Consider the following 12796-nt stretch of genomic DNA (forward strand, 5'->3'; position numbering starts at 1 on the left):
TTCTCCTAGACTTATTTCCCCATTGCTTGCCAGCTTCTTTTTCTCAATCCTATGCGTACCACGTACTTCTGTGCACTGTCTCAACACCCTTGTATTAAATAAGGTGGATTAAAAGTAAACTAGAAATTGAGTGCTGAAACATCTCTTCTGATGTGTTTGCATGATTGCAAATATGCAGATACATATAAACAACTAATCAAAATGAAATGACAAAGAGATGCTGACACAAATGAGAGGGAGGCGTGAGGCTTACAGGAATGGCAGGTCTCGCCCGTATAGCCTGTGCCCAGACAGTCACAGGAGAAGGTGTCCCACGACTGGGAACACTCGCCCCCATGCTCACAGTAGCTGGGCAAGCACCTAAAAGAAAACAGATACAACTGCTGTTTCCCTTTTTCAATCATCAAAAAATAAGTGTCTTACCAAAAACAGGTTAACCAAAAACAGGTTAATGTGAAAGAGCAGCATACGCAAGATAACCCCACATGACGTGATTTACTGGGTCTGCCATCCAGGTTCTCTAATTATATTGACAAACTTTAGATAAATATATCCATTAGCATGCAGCTGATTATTAGGTTTCTGTGACAGCTGAATTTTCAACACATTTCTTTTTTTCTTTGTCCCAAGTGATAAAATAACTTGACATGTGGCTAGCAAAACCAATTACATACATAAAACTATGAAATATGGCATGCTCTATTACTATATTGTGGTCATTTTTAAAAGAAAGAAGGGGAAACAGGGAGGAAGATACAGAGGGGAGGAGAAAGAAACAGGAACAGCTTCAGTCACATAGTGACAGAGGTTCAGAAATTTTGAAGAACATTTAATTTAGGTCATCTTGTCGCCTTTTAGATTTGCAATAAGCAGTTTTAAGCAATCTTAACACTGGTAATATGTAAATCTGACCCAAAGCAATCCACAAATTCAATACAATTCTTATTAAAATCCCAATGCCTTTTTTTGCAGAAAACAAAAATCCATCCTAAAATTCACAGGGAACCTCAAGGGACCCTGAACTAGCCGAAACAATCTTGAAAAAGAACAGTTGGAGGTCTCACACTTTCAGAATTCTCTGGAATCTGCTGCCACCCACTATAATATTGGGGGCCTAGCATGCCTGCCTCTCAGGATTGTTAGGGGAACAGGGAGCAGGGTACACTATGGAAACTGACCAGCACCTGACACAGAGTGTCACCAAGAGGTAGCGTGACCTTCTGGAGGCCTGGCCTGAATGCCATGACCCACCTCTGCCTCGAGCAGGGTTGGATCTCAGCTTCTGCCCACTGTCGCCCACTGCTGAGCACACAGCTAAGGACCTGGTAAAGAGTGAAGATTCTAAAGGACACTGACCTTCCAGGCCGTGAGGGACACCACAGTCCATGCTGGAGCGACAGAGGCGGGGAGCGCCCAAGTGCCCCTCCCCTGGGACCCAGAGAAGTAGCAGAAGAGGGGCTGGGAGGTTGTGACAGGCCTCCTGGCTGTGGTGGGAGGATGACCAGCAGAGAACTGGGGTATGAAGTTGACAGAAAGCCCCAGGGGCCTGTATTTGGCCTCTGGAGAGATCCTCTGAGGGGAACCTGAGGGGCTGGGAAGAATCTGCAGCATTCCCCCCCCTCCCCATGCCCCCAGCCCCCTATCCTGGCTCTCCAGCACTGCACCAGCAGCTCAGGGCCAAGACTTCCATAATTACATGGTGTTCATGAGCATCTAGTCTGCATTCAGAGAAGAGTTAGGGGCCATGAGAATCACAACTTTTCAAGTATTTCAAAGGCCAAGGCATGGAAAAGCCTGTGTGAACTGATCAGAAGAGGGGGAGTTGGAGTGACAGGCAAGGTTGGCTGGGGTGGGGGCCCACGCCCATACTATTTTTAAAAGAGCAGCTGTTCCTCTTCCCCCACATCCTTCTCCCCCTCCTCCCCTTCCTTCTTAATATAATGGAGCATCTTAAGATCATACCTGACTTGAAGATTCCACAAATTTTAGAAAACATTAAAAACCACTGCTGTTTGATATCAACAGGGAGAGAATAATTTTAGTTCAAAATATTTGAAAATAAGAACTATTTAAGTGATCTAGAGACTATCAACAAGTATACACTATTTTTCTTCAACTAAACACAACATCGATTGTGAAAAATTTACTTGTAGTACAAATAATAGAGGAAGTAGCTGGCATGCAGAAGACCAACAGAGGGGAAGATGGCAGAGGTAGGGCAGGAGTGGGGTCAGCAGCCTGGTCAGTACAGCCAGGTGAGGAGGTGACGGAGGCCTCCCTGCTCAGGGAGCCCCAGCTGGAACGCAGCACAGGACCCCATTGGAAGCTCTGCCATGTGGTATGCAGGGCAAACCTTAAGAGTATAGGAGTCTGATGTAAGAGGTGATTAAGAAGTTAAAACCTATCCTGGCTAGGTGCGGTGGCTCACGCCTGTAATCCCAGCACTTTGGGAGGCTGACGCGGGCGGATCACGAGGTCAGGAGATCGAGACCATCCTGGCTAACATGGTGAAACCCCGTCTTTACTAAAAATACAAAAAATTAGCCAGGTGTGGTGGCGGGCACCTGTAGTCCCAGCTACTTGGGAGGCCGAGGCACGAGAATGGCGTGAACCCGGCAGGCGGAGCTTGCAGTGAGCCGAGATCGTGCCACTGCACTCCAGCCTGGGCAACAGAGTGAGACTCTGTCTCAAAAAAACAAACAAGCAAACAAACAAACACCTATCCAAACATAAACATCCATTATTTGTGACTCTGTCATCCAAAGTGCCCACTGCTATTTTTTGCATAGCTTAAAATTTTGACTAAAAAAGATAACTTCATACCCCATATCTGTCCCTAAGTAGGATTTTTAGGTCTGGTATTTGAGTAACATATGTTTCTACTTTGTGAATTAGTGATACGGTTTGGCTGTGTCCCCACCCAAATCTCATCTTGAATTGTAGTTCTCATAATTCCCACCGTGTCATGGGAGGGAACCTGTGGGAGGTAATTGAATCATGCAGGCAGATCTTTCTCATGCTGTTCTCATGATAGTGAATAAGTCTCACGAGATCTGATGGTTTTATAAAGGGGAGTTTCCCTGCACAGGTTCTCTTGCGTGCTGCCATGTTAAGACGTGTCTTGTTTCTCCTTCACCTTCTGCTATCATTGTGAGGCCTCCCCAGCCATGTGGAACTGTGAATCCATTAAGCCTTTTTTCTTTATAAATTACCCAGTCTTGGGTATATCTTTATTAGCAGCATGAGAACAGACTAATACAATTCGATTTTTGTTTGTTTGTTTGTTAACAACAACAAAGAAAGGCTGATAGATGCTTACAGGCCTGTTTTCAGGATACTTAAAAGTGAATTTTCAGTATTTTCAGGTTTTCAAAACTTAATGTAAAGGGAACAGCAAAGGTCTTTAATTTTAACTCTGTAGAATGTCATTTTGTGTCTCCAAAGTTTTCTAATTTTATTGCTTTATAAAATTCAGGTTTTCAAAATAATCTCAGAGGAGCTAGTCTTCTAAGTTACTGACTTTGGGAATGAAATAGTAAATAGCCTTTATTTGTAGCCCTATTTGAAAATAATTTAAAAGTGCTTTCTTAAAACCCTTATCTGCAATGATTATTGTACACATCATGGCTGAAGTTTAAGTGTGGCTCACACATACATGCTTAGTTGAGCATGTTTACAAGTAACTTTGGGGTACAATTTGGAGGTCTTTTTAAAAATGTGGGATCTTAGAGACCAAGTTAGGCACCAATGTAACTCTTGGGACTTTAAGGTTAAAACAAAACAGCCTATAACAGTAAAAACAATAGTTTTGTACTCTGGGAGCTACATGCACAAAGCAGGCAACATGGATCATCTCTGAAAAGAGGCAGCCTCACGATATATACCTCAGAACAGAAACACTGCAAATGGATCATATTTTGTGAGTAATTAACAAGATATCAAAATAATGTCATACAAGTGAAGAAAATCACACTTGCATCACAGCTGAGCTGACAGCTCTTGTCACTCACAGTGTGGGCCCATGGGACATTTCCCCTTAACCCAGAGAGAGCTGAGCTCCCTGGCTAGTTAGCTGAGCAACTTGGGATTATATTAAGTGAGCAAATGGCCAGAAACCTTCCCAACTACCCTCCCCACGACTACAGAGTGGGGTTCTGGGGCTGGTGTTGAGATGTAAATGCAGTCCCAGCTGTGTGCCAAGAATTCGAATCTCAAGGTCAAGAGTGAGAGGTACTTGACAAATTCTTACACTTCATATACACCTCATCTTTGAATTAATTCATTTTTCCTACAAATCAACAGAATGTTCACAGGGGGAAATTATTCCGTGCTGAATAAATAAAGTCCATATGAATGAACTTTTCATTTAGTAGTAATTACGTTTTTTTAGTATGTCACTATGAGTTATAAATTAAAACCTGTTTAGCCAGAGAGGATAATTTTACAGTTAATGTTTAAAACAGAATTGACTAACTGAATTTACTCCATGAAGAAAGCAGGTTTTGAAAGTTCTACCAGATGTAGATATAACTTTTTTTTTTTTTGAGAAGAGTCTGGCTCTGCTGCCCAGGCTGGAGTGCAGTGGCACGATCTCGGTTCACTGCAAGCTCCGCCTCCCGGGTTCACGCCATTCTCCTGCCTCAGCCTCCTGAGCAGCTGGAACTACAGGCTCCCACCACCACGCCTGGCTAATTTTTTGCATTTTTAGTAGAGACGGGGTTTCACCGTGTTAGCCAGGATGGTCTCGATCTCCTGACCTCGTGATCCGCCCGCCTCGGCCTCCCAAAGTGCTGGGATTACGGGCGTGAGCCACTGCGCCGGGCCAGATTACCACTTTTTAATTTTTAAATCTGTAGCATTTATTTATTCACTGAAAGTAAATACCAAATGTACTAGGGCAAATTGTATGTAGAAATATTATTTTTCCAGGTGTGACCCTATGATTCTTCTCAGCCAAAATCTTTGTAAAATTATGGCACAACTAGCATAACTGTGGTTGTAATACTTATTTGAATTAAATGTTTTTCTTGTCTAACCTCCATATTTCATTGAGTATGTCCTTCTGCACACATCTTCATCCATCTTTATGATTCAAACTTTTCTAGAAGAAATTACTTTTTATTTTCTCTGCAGAACATGTGGGGTTAGGTGGCTGATGAATAGTAACCTGGCAAATTCCTCTGCCTGGAAAAATATCATCCAACTGATGGGTGTGTGGTTGCAAAAGCGAGCTTGATAACTATTAGCTGAGCAACTTGGGATCATATTAAGGTAAAATTCATAAGGTGTATGTCTTCTAATAAAATACTATCATTTAAAAAATGCTATTTATTCCATTAGAGATGCAGTTTTGTTTTTTTTTTTTGAGACAGAGTCTCGCTCTGTCGCCCAGGCTGGAGTGCAGTGGCGCGATCTCTGCTCACTGCAAGCTCCACCTCCTGGGTTCACGCCATTCTCCTGCCTCAGCCTCCCCAGTAGCTGGGACTACAGGTGCCCGCCACCACGCCTGGCTAATTTTTTTTTTTTTGTATTTTTAGTAGAGACAGGGTTTCACCATGTTAGCCAGGATGAAGTCGATCTCCTGATCTCATCATCCGCCCGCCTCGGCCCCATTACAGGCGTGAGCCACGGCGCCCGCCCAAGATGAAGTTTTCTAATCCTCATAGTAATTACGACTATTTCATTCCCTCTCGAAAGATAACAACAACAACAAAACAGAACGGAATGCTTTTTTCCAGCTGTCTACATTTGCCTTCTTCAACTTTGAAAACAGGCAAGCTAAAGTGACCTAGGATGGCCCTTACCTGTCTGTGATGCCGCAGGAGTCTATCTGGAGGTCCCTGAAACTCCCCAGCGCCCCCTGCTGTACTGAGATGGGATCCACCGCTTTGTCACCAACGGTGATGAGCCTCAGGCAGCCCTGAAACCCTCCCAGGGGGCTTTTACATCCAGAGCCAGAGCTGTTGTCCAGGCAGCCTGAATATGAAGACAAAAATAGGACAAAAGCAATAACTATGACAAAACTATTCCACAGTATTTACTATATGAAGACTGCTGCTCCCACTTGTTTATGGACATCAGTATGATGCGATGAGCTTCACCATTCATTAGAGAGGTGAGAAGGGGCAAGGTTAGAACTGATCAAATTTAAGATAATACCTGGAATTCAGAATAAGAAATTATGGGGGAAAATTCAGATCTGAAATTCCTATAACAGGAATTATTTCCCAACCAAGTGAAAAGAGGTTTGGCTTCTTTTGTGAAATCTCATCTAAGAAATAATCATGCATTTTAGCATCATGTATTATTAAGTGAAAAAAATTAAAGTGGAGGTTAAATTAAAATAAATGAAATCATAGCCCAAATTTTATTTAGGATATGCTGTGAAGTATGAAAAATGCTACCCGAAAATATAATTGTGTACGACCATTTACCTAAAATATGTTAAATATCTACCCTATAGGTGTTTTTGTGTGTTGCGATGTATGTGCATTTGGGAGTATTTAAAAACGTATTTTTTTATACTGACTGGGTGGAAATACCTAGATTTGCTTTTCTAGTAATACTTTCTTTGGTATTAGGTGCTTTAGTCAAATATATAACTAAAGATTAAATTCTAATGTTAACAACAACACAAAAAGTAACAGGACCTAACACACTGTTAGGGTACATAAGGATAAAAATTTGCAGTCCAGAATGTTCTATGAACAGAAAGAGATAAAATAGACAGTTGATTATTTCCAATATTAGAAGTTAAATATTAAAAGTTTCACCACAACCGTCAGCTAATTTCACCTAAATTATAAATGGCAATGCTTACGACATCATTTCCCTTTACTATGTGGGCTTGTTTTGTGAAACAAGAACAGTACTTATAAGAAGTAGTGGTGAGTGCCTGACTTTGACATAAGCAGTATTACTCCACACCAGTCCAAGCATATAGGAAAGTAGTGTCTTGAACTTACTCCCACCCTCTGAGTTACAATATATAACCTAATAATGGAACTCTAATTCAAAGTTTGAAAAGGAAATGGATGAAAGTACACACTCTAGTTAAAGAAAACACAATAATTGTAAAATCTTTTTATTTAAAGACAACTGTTTGTAAAAGAGTCATATTAATTCAGAATAATATTATAAGGCATTTGTCTAAGTCAGGAGTCTGCAAAGGTTTTCTGTAAAACGCAGATAGTAAACACTTTTGGTTTTGTGGGTCACACCTGGTCTCTGTTGCACGTCTTTCTTGTTATAACCCTTTAAAAATACAAAGCAGGGCTGGGCGCGGTGGCTCACGCCTGTAAACCCAGCACTTTGGGAGGCTAAGGCGGGCGGATCATGAGGTCGGGAAATCAAGACCATCCTGGCTAATACGGTAAAACCCCGTCTCTACTAAAAATACAAAAAAAAATTAGCTGGGCGTGGTGGCGGGTGCCTGTAGTCCCAGCTACTCGGGAAGCTGAGGCAGGAGAATGGCGTGAACCCAGCAGGCGGAGCTTGCAGTGAGTTGAGATGGCGCCACTGCACTCCAGCCTGGCCAACAGAGCGAGACTTCATCTCAAATAAAAAAAAATAAAAATAAAAATACAAAGCAATTATTCATTTGGGCTTATATAATATGCCATGGACCGTGATTTGTCTACCTCTGATCTAAATGAATACTTAATTTTAACATACAAATATGAAAGAAGCACCTCATTTCATAATGGTGTAATGCCAGTGACAAGAGAAATTGAATTAATAATTAATTTAATTGTATATTATGGAATTACATAGCTTTTGAAAAATTTTACCCTTTGCCTTATTTTAAAAAAGAAGCCTGCTTATATTGATTCTGTAAGTATTGTTTCTTTCAAACTTGTGAGATATAATTTCTTATTTTCTTTTCCCAATCATTCAAATATTAGGTATTAAACCTAATATTAGGTATTAAATCTAATATTTGGCATGACACTTTGAGTTCATGCAAATACCCTTTTCTCCAAAGATTATAGTAAATATACATCAATATTTATCACTAGAGGATTGAGTTTTCTTTACAGTGTTCATTAAAATGAAAAAAATGAAGTATAGAATTTGTACTTATGTGTTTTTCATTGATCTCTCTTTGACCTTGTATTGTTAATCACTAGCCCAATTTCAAAAAATAGTCAATGAAGATTCCTTACTGGAATCAATGAAGCACCTCTCAATGCCTGTACTCTTATTTCCTCCCTAAAAGTTCCATAAAAATTAAATGTTGTGTTTAGATTTCTATTTTAATAACTGAAGCTTTATCTCTTTAACTTTAATATTTTCTGCTTTAGATTCCTAAAGTAAAAGCCTCCCTCATATTTAAGGCTTCTTTTTAGCTTATCAAAACTTTATACATAATCTCACAGACACTTGGAAGTTTAACATTTAACACCATATTTGTTTAAAAGTTTGAAGACTAAAATCTTTTATATTTTTTATTTATAAAAGAAATATAAGTTTAAATGGTACAGCAGAACCTTCTGAAGAATGGAATAGAGAGTGAACTTTGTATAATTCTACTGCATCTCACTAATCATTAAGAAATAAACACCTTAAGTTAAGAATTAGGATTATTAATTCAATAAATATTTTCCAGTAATGAATTATAGGAATACCAACAGTTCTGCTAATCTTTCTTTCACCATGTGGTGTTTCCTGACACATAACTTAGGTTATCTTTTTTTTTTTTTTTTTTTTTTTTTTTAGACCTGAGTCTCGCGCTGTCGCCCAGGCTGCAGTGCAGTGGTGTGATCTCTGCTCACTGCAAGCTCCACCACCCAGGTTCACAGCATTCTCCTGCCTCAGCCTCCCGAGTGGCTGGGACTACAGGCACGCACCACCACGCCCAGCTAATTTTTTTTTTTTCGTATTTTTTTTCAGTAGAGACGGGGTTTCACCATGTTAGCCAGGATGATCTTGATCTCCTGACCTCGTGATCCACCTGCCTCGGCCTCCCAAAGTGCTGGGATTACAGGCGTAAGCCACAGCACCCAGCCAGGTTATTCTTAAAAGAAAATGAATTCAATAACTCTGTTAGAAAAAAAAACTAAAATAAATCCAGGTGTCCCCCAAAAAGTTATGAAACTTTCAGGACAAATTCTAATCATAAAGTACTGCATGGATATGAAATCGAACAAATAAAGATATTAAGACCCATGAAAATTTTAGCCCGGTTATTTTCATTTGTGTAAGCATATGAGGTTGGCAAGAAAATTGTCACTGCGTGTTATTGCAGTGACAGGCTTCAATGCAGTGCTGCCACAAGTTCTCGGTCTAGCAACTTCCTATAAGAAGGATGTGAGGACTGGTGATACAACAGTCAATTTTGTATTCTCAATATCATGGAAGGAGGCATGGCATTGAATAGCAGAAAGATTCCATAAAGGTAAGTTTAAAAGAATTTGACCTTCAGTCAATCTCTATTTCAGGCATGAATGAAAAAAAATGCAGGCTATATGCACAACCTGCAACCGTACAGAGTGCTGCTTGAAAAACACTTCAAAAAGATGAAATCACAGACCAGAAAAAAAAGAATGGACAAATGACAGTACAGAAGATAAGTCTGCATCTGCGAATTAGACTTTCTCTTTCTTTCTCTCTCTCTCTCTTTCTTTCTTGACAGAGTCTCACTCTGTTGCCAGGATGGAGTGCAGTGGCACGATCTCGGTTCACTGCAACCTTTGCCTCCCGGGTTCAAGCAATTCTCCTGCCTCAGCCTACCCAGTAGCTGGGACTACAGGCTGCCGCCACCATGCCCAGCTAATCTTTGTATTTTTAGTAGAGACAGGGTTGCACCTTGTTGGCCAGGCTGGTCTTGAACTACTAACCTCAGATGATACACCTGCCTCAGCCTCCCAAAGTGCTGGGATCACAGGCGAGAGCCACCGCGTCTGGCCTAAACTTTCTATTAAAATAAATCTAGTGAGATCCAGAAATCCAGATCCACCAGTGATTTGTTCCAAGTCTCTCAAAGTTTCTTTGGTGCAAATAACATTTTCCATTTATCTGGCATCAGGAAATTGGTGGGTTTTTCTTCTTCTTCTTCATTTTTTCATATTAACCTGGCTACCCATGGGTAGAGTCAGCAGGGCAACATTAAACTGAAAAAAAAAAGATGTCCCCATACGATGGCCTGGGAGTGGAGACCAGTGACTCAAAAGCAGAAGGCAGGTTCCAAAACGTCAAACTTCTGCAGTCTCAGCTTCAGGTGAGGAAGGCAGCTCTCACTCAGGCAAAGAGCCAAAGTTAGAAACAGTGCAGCTCTTGCCCCAGTCATTGACCTAAAGCCAGGCGGCTCCTCAGATTACCTGCAAATTGGGGACACACCACGGCATGCAGCAGCTGGGCTGAAGGATCCTGCTCCCAGTGGGTTTTTGCAGGGGACGTTCTGATTCCTTTAGCTGACGAATATGATCCTATGTTTCTTTATGATTATGAGAAAGTAGTGAAGTGCCAAAGAGAGGAACGACAGACACAGCAGGAGCTAGAAATACGAAAGGAAATAGAAGAAAGGGAAAAGAGGCCTAAAGACAGGCAAGAAGTTAGGGGAGTTCTGATCAAGGCAACCAAATCCAGATTCTGACGAAGGGAAAGATTAGGAGCCAGAGAGGAGGAAAAGAAGTAGGGTGGAGCTGCCATTGCCCCTCCCACTTCTCCGGTAGAGAAAGACAAAGAGTCACCCCGAGATTTTCCTTATGAAGAGGATTCAAGACCTCAGTCACGGTCTTCCAAAGCAGCCATTCCTCCCCCAGTGAAGGAAGAACAGGACAGACTGAGATCTCCAAACCGGCCTAGCAGCTCCTTCCTCGCTAACGTGGTGGGAACAGTGGCGCACAACATCATGCAGAAGCGCGGCTTCCGGGAAGGCCAGGGCCTCGGGGAGCACCAGCAGGGGCTGCGCGCCGCCTTTCCGGTGGGGAAGACCAGCAAACCAGGCGGCAAGATCATCGTGGGTGACGCCGCAGAGAAAGATGCATTGAAGAATCAGGTACAAATCCACTGACTGAAATACTTGAGTCCTACTAAGGTGGTCCTACTAAGGAACATGGCTGGTGAAGGGGAGGTGGAAGAAGACTTGGAAGCTGAAACCAGGGAAGAATGTGTGATGACGTATTTTTCAGTTGATATGGTTTCCTATGAGACATAGCATCATTAAGGATAAAATAAGTGAAACTGAAAAGAGTATAATCTAGTTTTCATAATGAGTTCATTTTGTTATGCTTCTTTTTCTTTTCCATTGTCAATTTATATTGGCTCAGAGAAAACAGGCTTGATGGATAAAGTCCACGGTATTTCCCAATTTTGCCATGAAAAATATGGCAAAGTTGGAAAATGTGTGACATGTGAAATTCCTAGTGCCCCTGATGATGAAGCAGTACAGACATTTTTAGAATTTGAGAGTTGAGTCAGCAATTAAAGCTGTTGTTCACTTGAATAGAAGATCTTTTGGTGGACAGGTGGCAAGAGGATGTTTTTACAGTTTGAACAAATTCAGGGTCTTGGATTTGGTGGAAGAAGTTTGATTTTAAGAACTAGAGAATGAGTCATCTCTGATGACCCTTAAATGACCAGCAGGCTGAGAAAAGAAGGAAAAAGGTCACAGCCTCCATGGCTGTTGGATACTGAGACTCTTGGAAAGACTTTCAAGGTATACGTTGATTGATCCCTTCTCATTTTGTGGTTTTTAAATATTGTATAAAAATCCAAATCCTTTTTAATAAATAAATAAAATGTGCAGCTGACTAGTTTCAATCACTGATAGATGTTATATTGTAGGAATGAAGTTACTGTCTGCAGCTGTACATATTCAGGCCATTCTAAATATATAACCTAGTTAGGAAGAAAATACTGTGCATTTTATCCATCAAGCCTGTTTTCTCCAGGCCAGTATAAAACAAATGGAGAGGAAAAAGAAACATAATGAAACGAACTCATTATTAAAACTGGATCACAGGATTAATTTTAATCTTTTCAGCTTCACTTATTTGACTCTTAGTGACGCTATGTGTCATAGGAAACCGTATGAACAGAAATATCCCAAGAAGTAAATTCGCTGAGAAAACAGAAAAGGGCTTATTAATCTCTTTCAGTACACTGCACAGCATTCAAGAAGAATTTGGGTCATGTGGTCTTTAAATTACTAAAATGAGTAATGAATACTAGCAGAACCAAAGGCTGTTTCTATGTGAAGAAATGATCTATTTTGGGTTTATATACATCAGTAAAATTTAACAACCAGCTTATGCTGTTAAACATGGTGGTTAGAGCTGGTGTTTCCCTAAGTTTACTATACAGATGGGTAAATAAAGTTACAAAAGCACACACAAGGAATGCAAAATTCACTGGAAAAACTAGGTATGTTAAGAATATTTTAAAAACTAAATTTTAGGCTGGGCATGGTGGCTCATGCCTGTAATCCTGGCACTTTGGGAGGCTGAGGTGGGTGGATCACCTCAGACCAGCCTGAACAACATGGCAAAACTCTACAAAATACGAAGAAAAACAATAACAACAAAAATTAGCCAGGTGTGGTGGTGCAGGCCTGTAGTCCCAGCTACTCCAGAGGCTGAGGTGGAAGAAGTGCTTGAGCTTGGAGAGGCAGAGGCTGCAGTGAGCTGTGATTGCTCCATTGCACTCCAGCCTGGGCAACAGAGTGACTCCCTGTCTAAAAAAAAAGCAAAACAACAAAACAAACACCACTGCCCTAAATTTTATAAAGCAAATCTAAAAACGAAAATGAAAATTGCCTAACAATAGCAAGATGGGACAGTAGAACTGATAAACT

General features: G+C 40.9%; 1 protein-coding gene and 1 pseudogene across 1 annotated transcript in view; one reads left to right on the plus strand and one right to left on the minus strand.

The window, feature by feature from the left end:
* Positions 1 to 12796, minus strand: part of LOC129044583 (contactin-associated protein-like 3) — a 141982-nt gene that overhangs the window by 75269 nt on the left and 53917 nt on the right. Inside the window, 2 exon segments of the mRNA XM_054502590.2 lie at positions 254 to 360; positions 5805 to 5976. Of these exon segments, the coding sequence (XP_054358565.1) occupies positions 254 to 360; positions 5805 to 5976 (279 nt within the window).
* Positions 10127 to 11534, plus strand: LOC129044584 (splicing factor 45-like; annotated as a pseudogene).

Source organism: Pongo pygmaeus, chromosome 13, assembly GCF_028885625.2.
Source record: "Pongo pygmaeus isolate AG05252 chromosome 13, NHGRI_mPonPyg2-v2.0_pri, whole genome shotgun sequence".
Classification (NCBI taxonomy): Eukaryota; Metazoa; Chordata; class Mammalia; order Primates; family Hominidae; genus Pongo; species Pongo pygmaeus.